The following is a 24,950-nucleotide window of genomic DNA, read 5'->3' on the forward strand; positions in this document are numbered from 1 at the left end:
TGCAGTGGGGCTGGGGCATGGCTGTGGCCCGCTATAGGGGACAGGGCTGTGGGGCGCAGGCAGGCTCCACTATAGAGACAGGGGATCTGCAGCCAGACCCAGGCGATAGGAAGGGGGATGAGACTCCAGTACCCTGGGCTACAGGGACTGGGACATTCCTTGGCTATAAGGGACAGGCAGGACTCTTCCTCCCCAGCCCCATAGCATTGGCTGGGCCCCAGCTGTAGGGTAAAGGAGTGGGGATGCTCTGTGCCCTCCCCGGCTCTGCCCCAGGGAGTAGGATGGGGACTGGGTATGCCCATGCCCGGCTCTTGGGTCCAGGACCCTGTTCCCTGGCTATGGGGAGGAGACCTGGAAGGTGATGCACTGAAAGAGGGGTTAGAACTGGATGAGCTTTAAGGTCCCTTCAACTCAACCCATTCCATGGCTCTATGATGCTCTGGTGTCTCCAGCTGGAAGGAATTCCCGGCTGCAAACTGTTCCTGCCGCTCTCCATGCCCTGGATGTGGGGTTAACGGTGGGTGCTGCTGTGCCCCATCCACAGCCCCCAGCAGGCAGAGCACCCATAGCCCAGCTGCGGCTCGGGAAGCAGCCGGGAGCAAACCCCTCCAAGCTCTGGATGCTCCTGATGTCCTCGCACCATCCCCATGGCCTGCAGGACACGGACGTGTGGCCACCAGGTGGCGCCGCTCTCACGCGGCAGCGCAGCCCGAGCCCATCACCGTGCGTCCGGTCACTGCCGGTGTGCCCATCACTGACCGGTCACTGCCGGTGTGCCCATCACTGACCGGACACCCATCGTGTGCCCATCACTGACCGGACACCCCCCGTGTGCCCATCACCGTGCGTCCGGTCACTGCCGGTGTGCCCATCGCTGACCGGTCACTGCCGGTGTGCCCATCACTGACCGGACACCCATCGTGTGCCCATCACTGACCGGACACCCCCCGTGTGCCCATCACCGTGCGTCCGGTCACTGCCGGTGTGCCCATCACTGACCGGACACCCCCATGTGCCCATCACCGTGTATCCAGTCACCCTCCGTGTGCCCATCACTGACCGGACACCCCCAGCTCCCTGCAGTCCTGGGTGGTCCCAACGTCCCCCTCTGGACCTGGAGCCCCTCTTGCCCAGTGAGGGTCCCCAAGGCCAGGTTGGACACAGGGGCTTGGAGCAGCTGCTCCCGTGGAAGGGGTCCCTGCCTGTGGCAGGGGTTGGAGCTGGAGGAGCTTTAAGGTCCCTTCAACCCAAGGCTGGTTGCTATGATTAATACCCGTTGTCCTATGATGCTCTGCACCAGGGAGGTTGCTCCTGGCTGACACAACCCGAGTTTGTCCTTTCCCTGCTCCACTCTCCCCTTGCCCCCGAACAGCTGCAGTCACCCAATGCTGTCAGTGCCACAGCACCCAGACATGCTCTGGAGCATCATCTCCATCTGCCCTTGAGCCATGACAGTGAAGCTGCCTCCACCTCTGCCCGCTGCCCGGCTGCACGAGCCCTTTCCTAAGCATCTTCTCTGCCTGGGTTATCTAACGATTATGGCAGAGCCTTTAAATGTCACTCCATTAAAGGGAGCAACGCACCCAGAGAGGGGAGGGCCGAGTGAGACAGGATGGGAGAAACAGGAGCAAAACACCATTGATTTCTGGCCAATTATCACTTGTATCAAAGCAGCACAATTAAAGGATGAGGACACATTTCCAATAGCCTGTCCGCCCGTCTGAGACCAGACACTGGTTCATCAGCTCGGCCATACACATCTGCACGCACGCAAGTGCTCCATGCCTGCCCATGCGTGCCCATGTAGGCTCGGAGCACACGCGTGTGCATGCAGACGGGGCAGGCTGGGCTCAGCAGTGTCTGCTGAGCTTGTTTTCCATGCAGAGTTAATCTCCCCAACCCGCTGCAGCCAAGATGTGGCTCCATCTGGCTCTGGCAGAGCCCTGTGATGGTGCAGGGCTCTGGGGGTGTCAGCTGGAGGCTCTCACCCAGACAGGAGCTGGAGCCACAAGAACTCAACCCATTTCTCATCCTTAGGGTCCTCTGTAAGATGCCTTCTCCCCAGGTCTTCATCCCTCCTTCCTCCTGCCCCAACACACAGGGACTGGCTCCACTGCACACAAGACTCTCCCATTCTGCCGGCTGGACACATGCCCTAAGGGTATTTGGCTCCTTGTGCTCTTGCAGGATGAGGGTTGGGGTCACACAGCTCTGAATTACACCATTTACATCACTGCTGGCACCTTTGGGACCGTCAAAGATGCCAACAAGTTTAAAATGTGCCATGGCCCTTGTGGCAGCGCATGGACAATACCCACAGTGTGGGCTTAGGATGCGGCAGGAGCTTTGCTTGTGGTTCACAGCATCGGGAGGGTCAGATGCTTCCACCCCCAGAGGCAAACCCAAACCCAGCATCAATTCTTGACAGGGACAAGCGGCAGGACAAGAGGGACACCAACAGGCCAAGGGGAATGGCTTGAACCTGCCCTAGGGGAGACTGAGCTGAGCTCTGAGGCAGAAGCTGTTCCCTGTGAGGGTGCTGAGGCGCTGGCACAGGGTGCCCAGAGAAGCTGTGGCTGCCCCATCCCTGGCAGTGCTCAAGGCCAGGTTGGACACAGGGGCTTGGAGCAGAGGTTGCTGTGGTTGAGCAGAGCCCAGATGCCCTCTCCCAGCCCGGCTGCCTTGTCCCTGTGGCTCTGCCACCCCAGGAGCTGCTCCCAGAGGAGTGGGGAAGGAAGGAGAGTGCCTGAGCTCCGGAGAAATGGAGACGTTGCCTGGTTAAAGGGCAAACCAGGGGGGCTGAGGATAACGGGAGCCCAGTGCTCCCAGTCTGGAGCTCCATGCATCGCCCCTTCCCCAGGGCAGGAGCAGGACCTGAGCCCCAGCGCCCTGCCTGGCTCCATCACCCTCTTCTGGTCCAGCCCTGCAGAGCTAACACATTAACCTAGTGCTGCACCGGCCGCAGAGCCCCATGCTCCTGCCTGCGTGACACACATCTGGGGAAGGAGAGAGCCGGGAGGGGGGTACAGAATCCTTTTAACAGGCTCAGTGGGTTAGAAACCCCCTTGCAATCACCACTTCTCCTTGGCCAGCGCACACAAAGGACTCTCTGGGGCGCCGGGCATGTTGCTGACAGACCCACTGCGACCGGGGGAGCCAGGAGGCAGGAACAGAGGCAGGAGCCCTTTCAGACGCTGCTATTTGGTTGCAAACTGCTTAATTTCCTGCACCAAATGATATTTCTGTTGTTGTTGTTGTTGTGATGGAAGGACAGCACTTTTTGGGCATGGTACGATCCCAGGGCTATTCATCCGTCGCCACAGCAACGAGCTCCATCAATGGCCATCCGAGATTGCGGATGATTAGAGACAACATGTAAAAGGTGGAAGATGCTGGGCACCTCACAAACCTCATCTTCCCAAATGACTTGAATTATCCTCATTATTTCTCCCCAGCCAATTCTCTCCCCGGTCTGCGGGAGACGTCGCTCTTATATAAACACGGGAAGAGCCGAGTTATGAGAGCAGGAGGAGAAGGGAATGGGCCCTTCTGGGTGAGGACTGACCTGGAAAGCTCATGACATGGAGGATGAAACCACCATGCTCAGGGAGACGAAAACCTGTTCCTGTGCCTGGGGTGGGCATTGCTCTGGCTGCAGAGTGAGGCTGTTGGGGCAGTGGGAGCACAGCTGGGCTCTGGGATGGGGTGGCCACGAACTGTGCTCGGCCCCAGCCCTGCAGGACCCTTGCACCCTCCTGCGGCTCTGCCTTGAGCTTTGCCACTCGATCCTAGGGATGTGCTGGGGAGATTCAAGGGCCTGTAGGGACAGGCCAAGGGGAATGGCTTGAACCTGCCCAAGAGAGGGGAGACTGAGCTGAGCTCTGAGGCAGAAGCTGTTCCCTGGGAGGGTGCTGAGGCGCTGGCACAGGGTGCCCAGAGAAGCTGTGGCTGCCCCATCCCTGGCAGTGCTCAAGGCCAGGTTGGACACAGGGGCTTGGAGCAGCTGCTCCAGTGGAAGGGGTCCCTGCCCTGGCAGGGGTTGGAGCTGGAGGAGCTTTAAGGTCCCTTCCAACCTACAGCATTCCATGATTCTATAATTCCATTACTTGAGTCCATTTACTCTCGGAGCACTTCAGGGACCCAGCCCAGCACCACCACATGTTTGGGGGATAAACCAGAAGGAAATGTTGCTGAGCCCAGCAGAGGGGCTTCCCACAATAACAGTGTCCATGGGACTGTGCTGGAGCATGGTACCCATCAAACTTTAATGCCTGCCTGCAATATTCATGGTGCTTTCAATGGCAACCCAGGAATTGAACAGCCTGAATATTTCATGGCTGGCTCTGCACCAGGATTTTGGGGTTTCCTCCACTGCTGCCACCACATCCCCACCTTGCTATGAAGTTTGAGATGTCCAGTGATGAAGAAGGGTGGCACAGGAGGTGACAGCCGCTGTGCTGCTGGGATCCAGCTCAGCTCCCCATGGAGGTAACCCACCATAACACAGGATCCTGATCCAAATCAGATCCCCAAGCCCTTAAGCCGGCCTGTGACAGGGCAGTGATGGGGGAGCTGATGGCAAGAACACATTGCCCTAGGGCAGCCCCCACATCCCACAGCAGGGACAGGGATGCTGCAGCCTAATGGGCTCAAGCACTGGTGTGGCTCAGATGAGCAGGGGACCAAAGATCACTGCCACCTCCCCTGAGCGGCTCCAGGGGAGCAGGGCCAGCAGCAGCAGCCCTGACACAGGAAGGTGTCCTTGGGGCAGGGGTAGTCCTCGAGGGGTCCCCGTGCTGTGTTTTAACCCCATATTCCTCTATTGCTGGAGCTGGTTACCACCACAGAGTCACTGCCATTGTCCCCCCACCACAGGGTCACATTGGATGTGAGATGCTGACACCTCCATGCTGGGATACTTGTGCCTTTGGGGGGGGGTCAGATGCTGGCTCCTGGCTTGGGCTCATCCCCCTGCCATTGGTCCCCACCAAGGTGCAGGTTCTCTTGCTCAGGGAGCACCCCCCAGCTGGGATGCTCACCCCAAACCCCCCCATGCCCCTCGTTTGGGTCCCATTCTCTTGCCAGCAGTCCCAGTGCCCTGTGGGGATGATGGCCAATACGAGACAGGCCCTTTGCAGGGAGCCATGGCTCTGATCAAGCTAAATTAGAGCTGATAATTAACAGCAAGAGAGGAGATCAATAAGGGAAGCAGCCAGTGCTGCAGCTGGGGCCAGGGATGGCCAGGCTGGGGCCCCTGCTGCTGCCCTGGGGGGGCCTGTGGAGCCCCTTCCCTGACACCCCCCAGTACCACAGCACTGGGTCCCTGCTCTCACCCCACATCCTCAGAGGAGGATGGAGATGCACATGCAAGGGCTCAGCCGGCTCCCCCATCACCAAACTGAGGATGATGGCACAGGGCATCCTGCAGGCCCCAGGCCATGCGGGTGATGGAGACAGAGCCAAAGCTCCAGGTCTGGGAGCTCCAGGGTGGGAGAAGGAGTTAATTCCGACACTGAAAAGCTCTTTGCCGGCATCTCGTGTCTAATGGAAGAGTCATGTTGGATTACGGCAGGCGCGGAGCGAGCGCCCTGCCTGCGGTACCCGGCCCCGGGGACAGCCGGGGAAGCCATGCGGAATGGCAGATCTGGGCCACTGTGCCAGCGCCGGGGGGGATGCACCACGGTGGGGACCACGGCTGAGGATGGGCACTGTGAGCATCCCCATCCCCGGGTCTCTGCAGCAGCCACCATGCACACACAGAGCCCAGGGATGCGTTTCCTCTCTGCCCAACCAGCTCAGAGGAAAACGGGGTTCAGAGGCAAGGACACCCCAAGCTCTCATAGCACAGTGGCTCCGGCAAGCAGCAGGGCTCCCTGCGCCTCCGCCACTGCAATCCAATAGCCGAGGGCAAGCGATGCCCAGGCGCTGGAAAAGTGGGTCAGGCACATTGGACACCATGTGCTTTGCCTCCCCTTCCACGCTCCTTATCGCAGCCCTGATGGTAAATAAACCACCGGTCTCCCCAGCAACCCAGCGGCCGTCACACCGCACCGGGAGCGGAGTCCAAGGTGAGCCGGGTGCTGGCGATGGAGCCACAGCTTATCCCAGAGGATGAGCAATAACCCCCAGTGCATCGGCACAGCACAGGCAGCCGGGAAGCACCATCCCAGGCACCGGTGCTGTGGACTGGGTGGGGAAGACCAAAACCATCCATTCCTTGGTGTGATGCGAAGGGCAGTGAGTTCCCCAGGACCACTCAGCAGCTTGAGATGGGAAAATGCTGGACAATGGGAATCTTTAGGGTGAGCCTGTCTCTGAGCCAGGCCCCATTGGCTCCCCAGCAGCAGGAGTGATGGCTGAAAGCACCAGAGCATCCCTGACCCACTGACCCACAAACCCCTCATCCTGCAGGGGCCACAGCCTGTATCCTCCATCTGAGCATCTCCCTCCCCAGGTAACACCAGCACAGGGCTGGGTGCCCGTGACCCCCCCTCGCCCCCCCCTCCAGCTGCTTAAATCAAGCAGAGCTCTTTGTTTTCTGCTTTCATATTATTTAATTCTCCTCACTTGCACTGCAGGGGCAGTGGCTAAGCCTGGGGCTTTGCTAAGCTGGGATCGTATTAAAAGAACAGGGCGGAAGAGAGTTCCTGGAGCTAAGCTGCTTGTGGTAACAAAGATGGATTTAAGGAAACTGCTCCCATAGCGATATTATTGCCTGGAAGCAGCCAGCCCAGGGGAAAGCAGCCAGGAATGCAGGAAAGGCTCCGGGCTGGTCCCTCTTGGGATGCATCAGCACTGCAGGGCTGCGGGGTCTTGCCCACAGGGCCATAGCTGGGGCTGGGACCTGCAGAGGGATCTGGGCAGGCTGGATCCATGGGCTGTGGCCAATGGGATGAGGTTCAAGAAGGCAAAGTGCTGAGCTCTGCATTTGGGCCACATCAACCCCATGGAATGCTGCAGGCTTGGGGAAGAACGGCTGGAAACTGCTCATGGGAAAGGAGCTGGGGGTGCTGACTGATGGAGCTGAACATGAGCAGCTTGTGCCCAGGCAGCCAGGAAGCCTCCAGCATCCTGGCCTGGATCAGCACCAGTGCGGCAGCAGGGCCAGGGCAGGGATTGTGCCCCTGCACTGAGCACTGGTGAGGCTGCACCTTGAATCCTGTGCTCAGCTCTGGGCTCCTCACTACAAGAGAGACCTTGAGGTGCTGGATGGGGCCAGAGCAGGGCAATGGAGCTGGAGCAGGACCTGGAGCACAAGAGAGATGGGGAACGGCTGAGGGAGCTGGGGGGTTCAGATGGAGAAGAGAAGGCTCAGGGGGGACCTGATGGCTCCCTACAAGTGCCTGCAGGAGGATGGAGCCAGGAGGGGCTGGGCTCTGCTCCCAAGGAACAAGGGATGGGACAAGAGGAACTGGCCTCAAGCTGCACCAGGGCAGGTTTAGATGGAGCTGAGGAACAATTCCTGCCCCACAGGGTGCTCAGGCATTGGAACAGGCTGCCCAGGGCAGGGCTGCAGGCACCGGCCCTGTGAGTGTGCACACAGCGTGGGGACGAGGCCTCAGTGCCATGGGTTAGGGGTGGCCTTGGCACTGCTGGGAACGGTTGGAATTGATGCTCTCAAAGGTCTTTTCCACCCCATCTGGTTCCTGTGGTTCCATGATTCCATGCCCAGGAGGGGCAGGCAGCGGTGGGACCTCACCTGGGCTTTGGCTGCATTAAAAGCTGAGTCCTCTGGCAAGGCTTTTGCAGAGCAGCAGCCAAAAAGGTGCTTCAGGGCTGAGGCTGGAGCCTGCCAAGCCCTAATTGGAGCCCTCGGCAGCGCAGCAGGGTGAGGGGAAGCCTCGCCTATGGAGGCCGGCGTTTAAACTGCAGCTAAGTCCTCCTGGGGCCGTTGTTTGGGTGGGAGGGGAGAGCAGCTTCCCTCCCCTCACAGACTCCCTGCCCTATGGGTGCTGTGCATTCCCAAACCAGCTTCCCAATGGGATTCGCGTTGACCGGAGCAGGTCCCTGGGTGCTGTTCTCTGCCCTGCTCTTCCTCTCGCCCTCTCTCCGCATTAACGTGTTAACTTTGGCCAAGAGCTTTTCCCACTGACCTACTGATCTTTCCTATTTCGGTCCCTGGAATTAAGGGATTGATGAGATTAACTTGTGCTAAAGCCTCCAGATCGGCTCTGGAGAGGGACGCCCAGGTAAGGGCACAATGGGCAGGAGGAGGAAGCCAAGCAGTGTGAGCATGGTCGGGTGGGTGCAGCACCCCCATGCTCAACCAACGTGGGTGCTTTCAGTCCTGCTTCTCCCCTCGTTTAGCACCTGCTGTGGTCAGGACCGAGCCCACGGTGATGTGCTGGTGTCACCAGTCCCTGGACCACTGTCAATGCCAAAGAGAGCTCTGCTCATCACCTCAGCAGATCAAGGACTTTTACTTCCACAATATCCTAGTTTAGGGCAATAAATATCCCCAAATAGCCCCTTTTCACCCCAATTTAAACTCCCCCTAAAGGCAGGCTGCTTTTCCATCCCTGGGTACCCGCATCCCTGCCCCAGCCCTGGGGTCCATGTACCCCCCCCCCGGGGACCCCCATCTACCCCTGGTCCCCCCTTGCCTGCAGCATCACACGGAACTCGGTATTTTGGAGGCAGGAGAAGGGGGATGGATGGGGGGGAGCAGGAGGAACCCGGCTTTGAAGGTACCTGGAGATTAACTCAAGGCCATGGTGGAAGCTCGGAGACTTTTACAGCAGAACCTCATTAAGGAGGGAGCGGGAGGGGGGAAGGGGGAGCAGGGAAATCTTCTAAGCAGGAGGAAAAGTGTTTGATTCAGCAGAAACAAGTGGGGAAGGAGCCCCCATCGCGTCCCCTGCTCTGCTTTCATCTGTCTCCGGGGGAGCGGGTGGGATGTGAAGTCTGCCCCTTCCCTCTTTCCTGTTTATCTCCTAATTACGACGCTGGAGATTCGGCAGCACCGCTCCGTGCCCCGAGCCGAGGGATGCTTGGGGACCTGCCCCCAGGCTGAGTACCCGGGGAGGGGGCAGGACCCTCCTGCAGGCATCAATGAGCGGAGCCAGGGCTCTGCAGCCCTGGGGACCCCAGAGGGATGATGAGCAGGATGATGGGCTCGGAACCCCCCGGGCGGATGCTGTGGGGTACCCATCACCCTGCCCCTCACTGTGCTGCAGGCCACAGTGATGCTCCATCCCAGCCCGCAGACACTGCCCAGGGCACAGCAGGGTCCATGCCCTGCTCACCCCCCCAGCACCTAACGAAGCCTCAGCAGCACTAATTGCTTGGGGCCACCCTTGGGGTGCTGGGTGAGACCGAGATCCCCTTCCCTGGCCCAGCGGCAGCTCCATGGCCACGGCTCCAATTAGCCTCATTATCCCGCGTCGCCTCTGACGAAGGGGCAGGTAATTGCTGCGGCGTTGGGTGTCCCTCATGGCAGCAGCTATTGCATAAGTGCCAGGCAGGAGTTACGTGAACGGGTCAGGCCAGCCCAGGGGCTCCGGTTACACCAGACCCACAGCCCCACTGGCCACAGGGACAGCCCCACAGGGGCAGTGGGCTCGGGGTGCACCCCACTGCTGCCTCGGTTTCCCCCTTTGCTCCAGTCATCTGCCCTGGGTGCCCAGGCAGCACCCACTGTGTGCCCCAGCCCCACACCACAGCCTTTGCATAACGAGTGCCGTGGGGCACTGACTCACACTGCTTCTGCAGGTCCACGTGCCCAGCACCATGCCAGAGCCAGCAGTGGGCAGGGGCTGGCACAGGCAGCAAAGGCCCCCGTGGTCTAAGGGGTCTGAGGGGTCTGAGGGGTCTATGGCACCAGCCTGATCCAGTGCAATGGGAAGACCCTCATCCTGTGCCACTGGAGCACTTTGGCAGCGGGGTTGGGAAGAAGGGTGGCACTGGTGCCATGGAGAGGACAGAGTGATGGGGTTCTCCGTGGTGTTAACCCCACAGCCAGGGACACATTGATGCTTGGTGGGTGCAACTACCACAGCTCCCCTGCAGCCACCCTGTTCCTGCTGCCTGCACCCCCCAGTCCAGCACTGGGGGACAGGATCCCCCCCCCCGGCCTTGGGGTTGGGGCTGCCATGGGAGACATCCCCACACTGGCACCCAGAGATGAGGTTTGGGGGCACCAACGCTGTGGCCCCCATCAGTGGGTTCATCCCATGACCTGCTCCCAGCCAGCCAGGTCCGCCCTTCCCAATGGGAAACTGAGTCACAGTGAGGAGAAGGGACCTGGCAGTGCCCGTGGCCCACAGCAGAGCCCCCGCAGTGGCCATTGCCGGTGGCTGTGCCAGGGCTCAGCGGGCACAGGGCAGCCCAGCCCAGCCCCGATGGCAGTTTGGTGGTCGCAGGATGGGTGATGCTGGTTCCCCTCTCGCTGGGTGGGGTGTGAGGGAGAGCAAACAGTGATTAAGGTGCAGAGGTGTCATCCCCAATTCCTGCTCACCTCCAGGCCAGACAGGGGCTGACTGGGCCAATCCTGGCAGTGGAGCTGTGCCCGTGGTTGCCACTTTGAGGTGGCCACGGGCTGGCAGCACCCAGCGTCTGCCCTGGTCCTGACCACAGAGTCAGCAGTGAGGCTGGGCCAGGGAGAAGGGCTGGAAGGTCACAGGGTGGTAGAGGTTTTGTTCCTTGTCCATTCCCAGTGGCCATCTCCTTCCCGTGCTGCTGATGCCTGAGGCTGCTGGTGCCACTGCAGTGGGCTGGATCCAGACCCTTGGATACATCCCCTGGCATAACCCAGGGGCAGGTCCCCAGCACTGAGCCCAATCCTGGCAGCACACAGGCACCAAACAGCAGCTCTGGCCCCACTGGCCCCTCTGCTTTTCCATCACTGGGAATGGCACCAGTCGATGCTGGGGTCAGCATCTCTACACCAACTGGTTGCGAGCGCAGCAGCACCAGGCTCCACACCACACTGCGTGGAGGGGGGGACATTTAGGAGCGGTTCAGTGGCCTCCAGTGATACCACATCCAAACCAGCCCTGCGCAAGCAGAGGGGAGGCTGCAAATGTTACACCAAGGACTCAACTGTCACCACCGCTGACCTGGCTCCACCTCAGTTCTGGCTTTGCTGGGTCCAGGACCCCAGTTTAAAGCTGAGTCTGCAGGGTGAGACATTGGACAAGATAAAGGGGGTTCTGCTCTGGTGTAACCTCACACCTCCACTCCTGTGCCCCCCAAACCCGAGTCCCAGACCTGCAGTACGTGCAGGCTGCTCCCACTTGTGCGATGCCACAGCATCTCCTTGTCCCCAGGACTTCCACGGTGTGAAGGGTTAAGGAGTCAGTGCCAGAGCGTGCGTGGGTCCAGCATTGCTCACTGCAGGTGTGGTTGGTGCCATTTATGTAATACGTGTGGGTTGCTCAGGGTGTATTTTCCCTCTCTCCCTGGTTTGGCCAAGACCGTCCCAACATTGGCAACCGAGGCCGTGCTGGGCGAGCCGGCGAGCGCCTGGTGGGAGGGGCGAGCTCACCAGGGCCCCAGAGAGTCCCCGCATTGCTCCCGGTCTCAGTTTCCCCATCAGTGAAACGGGGCTAATGAGGGTGACCTCCCTCCGGCAGCGGCCGTGACCTCCGGTACCGGCGGCGGCCTCCGGGGAGCCGGGCTGGAAGCGGAGCCGGTGCGGACCGAGCGGAGCCGGTGCGGACCGAGGGAGCCGGTGCGGACCGAGGCAGCCGGTGCGGACCGAGGCAGCCGGTGCGGACCGAGGGAGCCGTCTCCCCTCGTCCCATCCATGTGCTCATCCATGCGGAGCGCAGCGGGGGGAGAGCCGGGAGGGAAGGAGCGGACCCGGGTGCGGCAGCGGAGCCCGTCCCCAGCCGCCGTCAGCGAGATCGCATCAGGCAGCGGCACTGGAGCGCGGCTCAGTGCGGGGGGAGCCCCTCTGCCCCCAGCCCGGCTGCATCCCCCGGCTCAGGCCCGGCCTTCGGGATGGACGCGGGTTGGAATCACCTCCTTCAGCAGTGCTGAAATGGTTTAATGGAAGGGTTTGTGCTGTGGGGGATCTGCAGAGCACATCCACAAGGGCAGGGGAGGCCATGGCACATGTGGGGGTGGGGGTGGTACCATTTCTATCTCCATAGAATCATAGAACCTTGGAATGGTTTGGGTTGGAAAGGACCTTAAAGCTCCTCCAGCTCCAACCCTGCCATGGGCAGGGACCCCTTCCACTGGAGCAGCTGTTCCAAGCCCCTGTGTCCAACCTGGCCTTGAACACTGCCAGGGATGGGGCAGCCACAGCTGGCACCCTATCCCAGCTCTCTATCCATGCCCGTAGTGGATGCCCTCTCCACACAGAGCACATCTCCAGGCCATTACTACCATCCCCAGGACCCAGGCATTAGGGGACTGGAAGTAGATGTTTAAGGTCCCTTGCAAACCAAACCATTGTACGATCCCAAGGTCCTCAGCAGCATCACTCAAAGGCATCCCTTACACTCAGCCCATGACACAGACCAACCACCCCCCCCGTGGTGTGGCACCATGGGTCTCTGGTGACCTGGTGCAAGAGCTTCCCCACAAACCCCAGTCTTGGTGCTTTGCCCACGCTGAGACCTTGGCACCACAAGATCTCCTTTCATGGTCCAGAGCCATCATTTCTTTACATTTATCACTGCAGTGTGTTGGAGCACCCGGAGGATACAACCCCAGGCCCAAAATCCTTCTGTGTGCATCCCATCCTAAAGGACGGGGTGACAATAGCTCTCTGCGAACTCCAAAGCTTCCCACTGCTTCCACTGCACACTGTGCACACAGACCTGGCCCATGGACCTCAGCATCCGCACCCTGATGTTGGGTCATGGTGGGGCTGCTCGGGGGGTCTCCACGCTTCCCACACCCCCCAGGGCTGGGTGTCTGCGCTTCCCCCCTCCCATCCCGCAGGGTTGTGGGGTCCCAGAGCCTCGCAGGGCACCCGATGGGGAGCAGCGGAGCCGCACAAGGGTGAAGTGATTCAGCGGGACACGCAGCGGGCCCCGTGCCTGGGCGAGCCGGGGCAGGACCGGCACCGGCAGCGCCCTCCCAGGGGCGGGCAGCGCCGAGCACCCCCCCGGTGCCGGAGCCGTGTCCCCCCCAGGCCGGGGCGAGCGGACCCCGCGCAGCGCCCGTGGGCAGCTCCGAGCACCGGTCCCGGTGGGAGCGGTGGGGACGGGGGGGGCACGAAGAGAAGAGGAGGAGGAGGAGGAGGAAGGGCAGGAGGTGGGGCTGGAAGTGAAACCGATTTGGGGGGGGCGGAGCGGGCTCGTCATGTGAACGGCCGCATGCTCGGGCAGAAGTGGGTCAGCGGCGCGGCGGAGGGGCAGGTGCCAGAGCCGCCCGGTGCCTCCCGGTGCCTCCCGGTGCCCCCCCCCCCGGTGCCGCCGCTCCCCGCCCCGCTGCAGGGACCCCCGGTGCCGCCCCATGCGCCCCCCGGTGCGGTCCTGAGCGCCGCTGGCCACGATGCGAGGTGAGTGCGGGGAGAGCGGGGGGCGGCTGCGGGGAGGCAGCGGCTAAAGTTGTCCCCGGTGGGCACGGGGGGGACCCGCATCAGCCCTACCGGGGACCGGGGGGGGACCCGCACCGGCCCCGCCGGGCTCTGTCCCGCTCCCCCCCTTCGTTAGGAATAAAATTGTTTGTTTTGCTTCGCTTTCCGACGTCGGCTTAAACCCGCTCTTAAGCTTTTCCTCGCACTAAACCCCTTAATCTCCTCTCCAATATGTTGCTCCCACCAGGGCTGGATTTAGGGTTGTTTTTCCCCCCTTTTCCCCCTTTCCGCTGCTTCGGGGGTGGTTTGGGGCCGGGCCGGTGCCGCTGGAGGGACAGGGGGAAACCAGCCGGGATTTTGGGTGCCCCTTGTCCAGGGAAGGGGGTGAGTCTCGGCAGTGCCTGCCTGGGTTCAGCCGTTCCGATAAAGACGATTCCTACTTTTCATCCCTCCGCTTTGCAAAGCAGGCGGTTGGGAGGAGGATGGAGGGAGGAAGGCTCCGGCGGGATGATCCACCGGGCCCGGGGATGGTGACGCAGTGGTGGCCGAAACCAGTACATCCCATGTCTGTTCCTGGTGGAGCTGCTGGGAGCACGGCTGGGACCTCGCACCCCAGGGTGGGATTTCCATCCCTGTTTTCTATCATCACCCACCCTGCCCGAGCCCTTCACCCCACCAGGACCCACTTCTGCACCTCTTTAGGTGTATTTTGGGGGTGCGTGTGCGTAAATGGCACATTTTGGGGGTTGTATGTACTGGGACGTACATCTCGAAGCTCCTCATATGGGGTTTCCTCCCTCCTGGTGTAGCTGTGGGTGCTGCGAATCTGCCACCCGCCACACTCTCATGTCATGGTGGTGCCAGGGTAGGGTGAGCCCCCAAATCCCCTTCCCACCCCATGACATCCCAGGATTTCACCTTTATTAGTATGGAGGGCAGCATTAACGCCTGCCTGATGGATAACACCGGCTCCTATGTAGCACTTACCCAGCCAGCACTGGGTTTAATTAGCAGCTGGGTGAACTTTTCCTTTCTTTATATAAATGTCTTTCCTGCCCCCAGATTCCTGCTTCTTGCCCCAAATTGAGGCCCACCCCCCGTTGATTTCACACCATTTCCCCCATCAGGTGTTTTCCCCGCAGTCCTGCCTGCCGCAGGTTCCCATCTCTCGCCCAAGTGCCACATTTGGCGATGATGCCCAAACGGATTCAATCTCCATTTCCCCCCCCAAAGGGCCACAGCTCTGCCCCTTCCCCCGGGGACCACAGCAGCTCCTTGCTCTTGTCCTTCGCCGCACGGCGGCTGCGCCAGGGCCGGGCGAGAGGCTTTGCCTTGTATAATCCTATAGGGTTTCCAGCCCTCCCGCTCGCTTGTTTTGCAAGCGGCGTGGCTCGGAGCGTGCGGTGGCTCCGCTGCCTTCCCGACTTGTCCTAGTGACCTAGATCTGTCATTGGAAAAATCAGAGAGGGTGGAGGAGGAGCTTCCCTGCCCGTGCACACGCTGCTGCGGGCGAGGATGCCCTGCACGACGACGGCTGTGCCCGTCCTGGGTGCCATGGGATGGGGATGTCCATGCCCTTCACATCCCAAAAAGGAGGTTGGAGGAGAGAGGTGGCTGCCGGCAGCAGGGGGTCCTGTGGGATCCAGGTAGCACTTGGGATGCTTGACCCCGATAACCCCGGGGAGCAGCAGCACATGGAGAGGGAGAGCAAAGTGATGGGGAGATGGTGGTCCCTTCCTCATGGGTTTATCCTGTAGCTCGGGCCGGGCCATGCTGGCAGCATCCCTGCCTGTCCCTCCTCCCTGTCACGTTTAACTTTGAACTTGGCAGTGGCTATTTAAAGAGCTGCTGATGTCTCAATCACACTTGGTTTATTGGATGTGGTGAGCAGAGCCCCTCTCAGTGCCTTTATTTAGCCCCATGGAGATAATTCCCCCTGATTCAGCTGTGGAGACAGAGGTTTCTCCCACTAAAGCCCAGTTTCTGCGCACCCCACGCTGATGGCAGGTCCCTATCCCCACCACCTCACCTTTACCTCCTATGCCAGCCAATGTGCAGAGGGCTGCATCCTGCACCAGTGGCCTTGGTGCAGTGCTGTGTGGTGGGGGAGGCAATGAACCAGTGCAGCCAGGGCAGGAGCAAGGTGGCTGTGTGGACCCTCCTCGCCTGCTGCTGCTTGTGGTGAGCTGCTTGCTGTGATTTCCAAGCTGGGGCCATGCACTGCAGCACAGGACAGGAAACAAACGGCTCCTTGGGGTGGCTCTGAAGCCATCGCCTGTGTGGCCATGGGGTCACTGGGGCAGGGAGTGAGCGGCTGAGCCCAAAGCTTCCAGGAAACCTGTGCTGATCCAGGAAGGAACCGGTTCCCATGTCCAGCATCACCCAGTGTGGGGATGGAGTTGGGTAATTCACGTTTTCCTTATTGCCCGCACAGCCCTGGTGCTGCCGGTGCCTCTGGAGCCGGAGCCTTGGCTGCAAACAGCCCCAGCTACCCACAGGGTGCATGGATGGGAATGGGATTTAATAGCATTGATTGCAGAATGCTGGGGTGCTGGGGGATACCAGGGTGCTACAGTGCTGGAGCCTGGTTAAAAGCAAGCCCAGCAGCAGATGTAAAGGGATGATCATTCCCTTTATTCCCTTGCTCATTCCTTCTGCACCTCCTTTACCCCACGGCCAACCATTCCCGAAAGACAACGGTGCCTAATTGCTGTGGGGAAGCGAAGAGGCTCCTGGAGGTGGGTGCAGTGGGAGCAGCAACCGGGGCAGAGGTTGCTGCAGGGGATGAGGGAGCAGAGCTGGTTTTGGGGCAGGGTTGGAGATGTGGGATGGCATCGTGGGCCCCTGCTGTATCTATGGGTCCCTGCATGTTCCTGTGCAGCCTGGACCCATCTTCCTCCCCCTGCTCCGGGTGCACGGGTGGGGATGCTGGGCCAGAGGGGACAGGATGGTGGTAGGGGAGGATCAGAGCATCCCAGTGCCCTGGCTGGGGCTGGGGGGTGCGGGAGGGCTGCAGGGCTGCTGGTAATTACCGGAGGTGCCCATCCTGCAGCATCGATCGTGGCAGCAGGATGGGGCACAGACCTACTTTCCCAGCAGGTTCACTGGGTAATGAGCCAGGGCACTGGTGAAGCTGCTGGTCCTGCTCCGGCCATGGCAGCTGAGGGGGGATTTGAGGCAGCAAGGGGGACCCGGGTCCCAGGCATGGGTCTGTTCCCATGGCTGTATCCTGACCCTCAGCCAAGGGACACCCAGTCCCACTGAGTTGGCTGGAGCTGGGGGCAGCTCCTTGCAGCAGTGGGGTTGCAGCACATCCAAGGGCTCAGTAGGGTGCTGAGGGCTTTGGGGTGACCCCCCCTCAGCAATGAGATCGTACAGCTGAGGGGAAGGAGAGGGAGGAGGAGGAAGATAGGGCTGCCTATGGCTGCTGCACCACAAAGGGAGGGTCCAGATTCCCGTGGTCAGTCGTGCAGGGCCTGTCATGTTTTGGGGTGCAAGAGGATGTGGAGGTGATGGAGAGGAGGGTGTTTGTCATGAGAGGCAAGGGGGACCTGGGGGACTGTGCAGGGATGGACCTGCATCCTCCACAGAGACCCACAGCTCGGGGCAGCAAACGGGTGTCCCCAGCCTGAGGCATCACCCCCAGAATGCCCCAGAGGTCCCATCCCCAGGGTGGGAGGTGAGGATGCAGCCGCGGCTCCATCCCGGTGTGGCCATGGGAAGGGTTAACGGCTGCGGTGTTACACAAGCGCATGGGGCCACGGGCACAAAGTGTGTCAGTGGGACAGGATGGCTCCAGCCACAGGGCCACCGGACCCGGGGCCGGTTGTCACCATCACAGCCCAGCCGGTGGCTGGACAGTGCCACGGTGCCACTTACATAAGGGCCAGGAGTTGGGCAAGAAGTGTTTACAGTGGGAGGAGAGCAAATACCGCGGCCGGGACAATTTAATTGCTGGCTGAAGATGAGAGTTTATTCCTTTTAACCCTTGGCTTTGATTCCTTGTCCCCTGTTTTAGCCCAGCTCCAGGGGGGAAACTGAGGCACAGTGGGGGGAGCTGTGCCCGGTGTGTGGGGTGTGCTGCCATGTGAGATCATGGCGAGATTTAGGGGATGTGGAGGCCACCTCACCAGCACCCACATCCCTCCCTGTGCTGCTGGGTTTGCCTAAGGGTGGTGTTTGGCCACCACAGGGGCCATATGGCCATGGTATGAGGGGACGCTGAGGGAGCTGGCACTGTGATTCACCCCATGCTTACAAGCAGAGCATCAATGAAACGCTGTGCTGGGCTGTAATTGGGGGTTACGGCTGCAGCCCCACGGCAGTTATTTGGGGCAAACACCTCAGGAGTGGGTCAGGTGCTGGTGGCAGCCCAGTGTGTAATTAGCAGGATGCCAATTAGAGCCCCATAGGCTGCAGGCACCCAGCGAGCAGCAGGGGCTTCTCCTTCACAGCACCCAGGGGTGATGCTCAGCTCCGGAGGAGCCAGAACAGCATCAAACCCCATCCCCTGAGCTCTGCCGTGCTGGATACAGCAGGCTCTGAGGGGCATCCCCTCCGCCTGGACCAGGGCTATGGGGACAGCATTGGCATCGTTGTGAGCTGGTGAGCGGGTTTCGGGGTCTGTGCTCCTTGGGTGCCATGGGTGCCATGGGTGCCAGGGCCATGCTCACTCCGGCTGTGCTGGTTGGTGCCGGTAATTGTGGGGTCCGGCAGTATCGGCCGCGGGCGTGAGGGTGCGGTGTCAGTGTCACCGCCGTGCCTCACCCGCGCCTGCAATTACATTGCATAAGGAACCGACGCCGCTTCCTGCTGGGGGTGGCACCAGCACCAGCATCACCCAGTGCCCCCCGATGTGCCACCAGCTCCAGCCCATCCCCGGGTGTTGGGGTGCGCGGTGGTCGCCCTGGTTTGTGGGGTTGCAGCAGCAGGGGTGAAGGTGGTGGCAGGGGCCAGGAGCTGGGGGGGTCTCTCAGCCATCAGAGCTGGGTGGTGAGATGGGGGTGGCCACACGTCACCCTCCTGGTGCCTCCCAAAGGGGTGACCCTGGGCTGCAATGCTGGTGCAGCTGGGGGTGCTGGGACTGGTGTGGCTGTGGTGATGCTGTGGCCATCCCTGCCCACCATGGGGGGGTCACCTCTGCTGTCCCAGGCCTGAAACTACAGCAGAGGCACAGGCAGAGGAGGGACAGGGTGGGATGTGACCCCCTTGGGTTGGGGAGGGACAGAACACAAGCCCAGCTTGGCAGCCTGAGGAGGAAGGGGTGAACCCCAGAATCACCCAGTGCCTTTGGGGCAGGAGCTGAGCAGTGATGGAGTCGGGATCCATCCCTCTGCTTGCAGCCAGGTTTGGGATGAGTCCGGCAGCCACTGCACAGAGAGGCTTGTGTGACCCAGCCCAGGCTCCTTGAGGATGAGCTCCTAGGGCTGCTGGTTGGCTCCAGAGCTCGGGAGGGACCCCAGGACACAGCGGGTGCTGGCCCAGCCCTGGGGCCGTCACCCCCAGCAACAACCTCCGACCATGCCCAGAACCGTCATTCCCAGAAGGGAATTACCCGAGCTGAGGATTTGCACGGGCCCTAATCTGGCTGCAGGGGTTGTTTGAGTGTGGCTGCCCAGCACCCTCCAAAGCGATGCCAGGATGAGCGCGGCTGGCGCTGGGGCAGGGATTAGAGGGTGCAGAGATGCTGAGAGGCACGTACGAGTCCCGGGGGTGCCCCATGTCCCCCCCCAGTGTGTGTGGGGCGGGCAGAGGCAGCCCAGATCTGGGGCAGCTGGAAAATGAGGAGGACGAAGCCTATTAGCAGCTCAGTGCCAGCGAAGCAGAAGCGAAGGGAAGCGGATTTGTGGGGGGAAGGGGACCGGGACCTTGAGCTGGTGATGGCTGCAGCAGTCCTGGGTTTAGGAGGAGCTGGCAGGGGGGCAACGGGGCCCCCGGACCCTCTGCTTGGGCCAGGCCTCTATGAGGAGAGCCATGGGGTGGGGATGGTGCCTGTGCCAAGGGTGTCCCTGTCCTGGGTGCTCCACAGTGTGCTCACACTGAAAAACAAGGGGAATGAGTCCAAAACTGGGTCCCAGGCAGAATGGCCCCAAACACCCTTGTAGATCAAAAGGCTTTTCTACCTGCCTCTTGCTGGAGAGGATGGTGGAGTAGGTGGGGGTACCTGCACCCTGTGAAGGGTCTCTCTGATGCCCAAGCATCCTTGTGGGAAGGGCTGAGCTGCAGCAGTTCCGGCTCTCGTGCCTCAGTTTCCCCCTGTCCCAGCAGGAGGGCATCTCCCTCCCTCAGTTCAGTGGTGACCATCACTAACACTGTGGTTTCCCCTCTACCACAGCCCAAATCGAGGTGATCCCATGCAAGATCTGCGGAGACAAATCCTCAGGGATCCACTATGGTGTTATCACCTGCGAAGGCTGCAAGGTGAGCGCAGGGCCTGGGGATGGAGCCAGCGGGTGCATGGATATGGGGTTGGTGCCTTCCCAACACATCCCTGTCCTGTGCAGGGGTTTTTCCGGAGGAGCCAGCAGAACAATGCCAGTTACTCCTGCTCCCGGCAGCGGAACTGCCTGATCGACCGCACCAACCGCAACCGCTGCCAGCACTGCCGCCTGCAGAAATGCCTGGCGCTCGGCATGTCCCGGGATGGTGAGTCCTGCCCCAGAGCCTTATCCCTCCTCCTTGTTGGAGTGAGGAGGGGCTGGGCTCTGCTCCCAAGGAACAAGGGATGGGACAAGAGGAACCAGCCTCAAGCTGCACCAGGGCAGGTTTAGATGGAGCTGAGGAACAATTCCTGCCCCACAGGGTGCTCAGGCATTGGAACAGGCTGCCCAGGGCAGGGCTGCAGGCACCGGCCCTGTGAGTGCTCACACACGGTGTAGCCAAGGTGCCATGGGTTAATGGTGGTGCTGGCACAGGGTGCCCAGAGAAGCTGTGGCTGCCCCATCCCTGCAGTGCTCAAGGCCAGGTTGGACACAGGGGCTCGGAGCAGCTGCTCCAGTGGAAGGGGTCCCCATAGAAGGGGTTGGAACTGGAGGAGCTTTAAGGTCCCTTCCAACCCAACCCATTCCATGGTTCTATGGCTCTATAGAACCACACACTCCTCCGGGAGCCAGGCCCCATCCCAGGGCAGGGGGGTGGTCCTGGCTGATGCTGTGTGGGGTGGAAGCTGCCCTGACCCTGCTCTCTGCCTCGGCAGCGGTGAAGTTCGGCCGCATGTCGAAGAAGCAGCGGGACAGCCTCTATGCTGAGGTGCAGAAGCATCAGCAGAGCCAGGAGCAGAGCGGGGGCACCAAGGACGAGCCTGAGCCTCTGAGCCGTGTCTACACCACCAGTGTCAGCAGTGGGCTCTCGGACCTGGACGACATCTCCACGCTGTCCGACGGGCTCCTCTTCGACTTCCCCCTCACCCCCGATGGCAGCAGCACCTACTACAACCTGGACCTGCTGACCTCGGCGCAGCCCTCGCCCGACCAGTCCAGCCTGGATGTGGCCGATGCCACACTCATCAAGCAGGAGTCCATCTACGAGCTGATGCTGGAGCCAGCCCTGTTCACACACGGTGCGCTGGAGGGTGCTCAGCTGGCTGCTGATATCTCTGTCCTCGAGATCGGTGAGTGTTGGTGCCGGGCACACTTGGGGGGTGCAGCCCCACGGTGCTGGGTGCAGCCCCGGGCACCTTGCAGCATGAACCCAGCCCTGGGTGCCCACTCACAACAGCCTCGGCTCTCAGAGCAGCCCCCAGCACATCCCTCCTGCAGGCTGAGCACTGATGGAGCTCAGCACATCAAAGGGTGCCTTGGGAACAGCCCCATCTGTCCTCATATCCCCATGACACCATACATGAGCCCCTCCAGCCCCAGCAGCTCCCATATGGAGACCCAGCAGAGGACGGTGTTGGGGTGTGAGGCTGGGGGATACCCAGGGCTCACCCCATGCTGCCCTCACCTTGCAGACCGGGTGGCCCAGAACGTGGTCAAGTCCCACCTGGAGACGTGCCAGTACACAACAGAGGAGCTCAAGCGCCTGGCATGGAGCCTCTACTCCCCCGAGGAGGTCCGTGCTCTGCAGAGCAAGGTGAGCACAGCTCTGAGCCCCCCAAGTGCTGCAGCAGCCCCAGCAAGGGCCACTGCTGCCCCCCAGTGCTGTGCTGAGGCAGGGGTGAGGGTGGGGAGGATGAGGAGGGTCAATCGGTGCTCGAGGAGCTGCCAAAGCCCCATACTGGGAGGTGGATGCCGTGGGTGTCCTCATGCCAGCACCCACCATAGGGGGGCAGTGGATGGGGTGATGGGGGGGCAGTGGATGGGGTGATGGGGTGGCAGCGAGCCCTAAGGGCTGTGTGTGGTGTCCGGCAGAGCTGCGAGGCCATGTGGCAGCAGTGCTCCCTGCAGATCTCCAATGCCATCCAGTACGTGGTGGAGTTTGCCAAGCGCATCGACGGCTTCATGGAGCTCTGCCAGAACGACCAAATCATCCTCCTGAAGGCCGGTAAGAGCAGGGACCGGCCATGCCCCTCTCATGTCCCTGCCAGACCCTCCTGACCCCAACACCTCTCCCAGGCAGCAGCCACGGAGCCAAAGGCACATGATAGAATCATCTGGAATGGTTTATGTTGGAAGGGACCTTAAAGCTCATCCAGCTCCAACCCCAGCCACAGGCAGGGACCCCTTCCACTGGAGCAGCTGCTCCAAGCCCCTGTGTCCAACCTGGCCTTGAGCACTGCCAGGGATGGGGCAGCCACAGCTTCTCTGGGCACCCTGTGCCAGCGCCTCAGCACCCTCCCAGGGAACAGCTTCTGCCTCAGAGCTCAGCTCAGTCTCCCCTCGGGCAGGTTCAAGCCATTCCCCTTGGCCTGTCCCTACATCCCTTGTCCCAAGCCCCTCTCCAGGTTTCCAGAGCCCCTTTAGGCACTACAAGGATATGTATATCCCATCTTTCCTCTTGGCTAGTGCTTTCCTTTCAGGGTCTCTCCTCTGCCCTGGTTGCCTCCAGGCTCAGCATCAGTGCCTGGGGAGCAGGTACTGGGCTAGAAGGAGTTGAAGATCATATGTAAAGGTGATGGGATAGAGAGGGATGTGAGGAGTGGCCACTCCAGGCACCCTCAAGTAAATGTCCCTCAGAACCTGGGATGGAAATGAGCACATTTGGTTTCCCACCAGGAATAGTTGTGCTGGAGGGAGAAGAGGAAAGGATTGGCCTCTAATCCTGGCAAGAGACTGGGAAGAGGAGGACAACAGCAGCGCACACCCGTGTCCCCCCAGTCTGCCTGGCAAGGGAGCTCAGTGTGCAAAATCCCTCATGTGCCTAAAACAATGGAAACCCTCCTAGTTCCTAAGTGTTGAGGGCTGGGGAGCTGAGAGCAGAGGGAGACATGTGCCAGCATCCTGGCAGGGTGCTGTGTCCCAAAGCCAGAGCTGGCCGTGCCTGACATGCTGGAGTTTAACTCGTTCTTTCTTCCTTCCTTTTTCTTTCCATGCCTTTTGTCCTCACCCTCTCCACCATGACCTCGATGGATCTCTGTGCCCGGCTGCGAATGATGGATCCTATTTCCCTTTGGTGAAATATCGTGGTCACAATTGGAAACCTAAACATATAAAACCAACCCCAAAAACCAAACCCCTGACTTGGATGCATTGAAATCATCATTCTGCTCTTGGGAATGAACAATCTGGACTTCAAACCTGCCCTGGGGCTTTCTTCTCTCTTATATTTGGTGCTGGATGATGGAACCCTCCTGCCCTGCCCTTGTCTGCGCTCTCTGCCTATGTCAGGTTGCCTCGAGGTGCTCCTGATCCGCATGATCCGCGCGTTCAACCCCTTGAACAACACTGTGCTCTTCGAGGGGAAGTTTGGTGGGATGCAGATGTTCAAGTCCCTCGGTAAGAGCCTCTCAGGCCTCTCCTCCCCTTTTTCCTCTCCTCCTGACACCCGGATAGGGCTGGGTGAAAAGCAGCATCCCCAGGGCTGGGCGGGTGAGAGGAGCGGGTCAGACCCTGCTGCGTTTGCCCCCATTCCTGTTGGGATCGGGTTGATGTGCACCACGGTTGGGATGTGCTTTGTGCCCTGGTCTGAAGCCCCATGATGCTGGGGACCCCCCTTCACCCATCTCATCTTCCGAAAGCTTTCCGAGCCTCGGGTGCTGCCGGGGGTGACGTCCCCCTCTTCCCTGCTGTCCCCATCAGGCTGTGACGACCTCATCGGTGCTGTCTTTGAGCTGGGGAGGACCCTGTGCCGCCTGCAGCTATCAGATGAGGAGCTCGCCCTCTTCACTGCCGCCGTCCTGCTCTCGCCGGGTATGGGGGACACTGCAGCCGGGGATGGGGAGCACCCACACACCTCAGTGCTGCTTCCTTGGGGGGTGACTAAAGGGAAGGAGGCTGGGGGTGTTTCTGACCTGCCATCCCCTGCAGATCGGCCCTGGCTGACCGAGTCCAAGAAGGTGCAGAAGCTCCAGGACAAGATCTACGTGGCCCTGCAGCATGAGATCCAGAAGAAACACTCCGCTGAGGACAAGCTCTCCAAGGTAGTGGTGATGCATGCACGGAGCCGGCTGGGGCCAGGGGAGGTGTCTCAGCTGGTGGAGGTGGCTGTGCTCATGAGCCATGTGAGGGTGTTCTTGGGCAGCGAGCCCTGGGACCTGTGGAAGGAGAATTCCCCTTTCCACAGGCCATGCATCTCCATTGCAGTGCAGGCAAAGGCATCCTCACCACAGGCAGCCCCATGCCACTGAACCTGGCAGGGTGTGTTTGGAGCAAAAGGGGCCAGTTCAGGAATGCTTTGGGCAGGATGGAGCTGGGATGAGGAGTGGGACATTGATGGCTCCTCGGGTTTGGTTGTCCTGCAGAAAGACGTGGGTTTGGAGGCAAAGCCATTGCTGCCAGGCTGCCCAATGGTGGAAGTTGTCCAGTGGTCCCCAAACCCCCTTGCTTGTCCCCAAGGGGAAGGATCTTAACCAGGAGCCCCATGGTGACCAGCTCCTCCTTCCCCTGCAGATGGTTTCCAAGCTGCCCTTGATGAAGACCATTTGCAACCTGCACTTGGACAAGCTGGAGTTTTTCCGTCTCCTGCATCCGGAGACTGCCATGAACTTCCCACCCCTCTATAAGGAGGTCTTCAACTCGGAGCTCCAGTACAGTGACCCACGGGAGAGCTAAAGCTGGGACCCACCAGCCCTATTCGGGTTCCCCAAGGTCTGGAAACAACCTCAACTTCAGAGGTTTGGGGAAGCTTATTTAAGTCAAATAATCAAACCCAAGAGAACCCCGTGGGCTGGGGCACATCCCAGCCCCGTTTCCTCGCTGTGGATTGCAATAGCTCTTGAATGTAAAGCACCTTGAAGGAAAAAGCAAACGGACTTTGCCATACCAGTGAAATGAATGTGAAATCCCTGCTCGGGAGAGGAGATGCTCCCGGCAGTGGTAAGGGACTGACTCCTGTGGGCAGCCCTGCCTGCTGTCCTGCCTGCTGTCCTGCCTGCTGT

General features: G+C 60.6%; 1 protein-coding gene across 2 annotated transcripts; it reads left to right on the forward strand.

Annotated features, from left to right (window-relative positions):
- The first annotated feature begins 13,315 nt into the window (after positions 1–13,315).
- LOC101868909 (nuclear receptor ROR-beta-like) lies at positions 13,316–24,950 on the forward strand. 2 transcript variants are annotated; one of them, XM_034070866.1, is made up of 10 exons: positions 13,316–13,456; positions 19,809–19,894; positions 19,978–20,119; positions 20,670–21,083; positions 21,426–21,547; positions 21,826–21,958; positions 23,242–23,349; positions 23,653–23,763; positions 23,881–23,993; positions 24,463–24,950. In XM_034070866.1, exons 1-10 carry the CDS (start codon positions 13,450–13,452, stop codon positions 24,622–24,624), a joined length of 1,398 nt encoding a protein of 465 aa, XP_033926757.1. In that variant the 5' UTR covers positions 13,316–13,449; the 3' UTR covers positions 24,625–24,950. The 2 variants fall into 2 exon arrangements, with proteins under 2 accessions (XP_033926757.1, XP_033926758.1); XM_034070867.1 differs by lacking the exon at positions 13,316–13,456 and adding an exon at positions 18,050–18,079.

This window comes from Melopsittacus undulatus, chromosome 19 (genome assembly GCF_012275295.1).
Source record: "Melopsittacus undulatus isolate bMelUnd1 chromosome 19, bMelUnd1.mat.Z, whole genome shotgun sequence".
Lineage (NCBI taxonomy): Eukaryota > Metazoa > Chordata > Aves > Psittaciformes > Psittaculidae > Melopsittacus > Melopsittacus undulatus.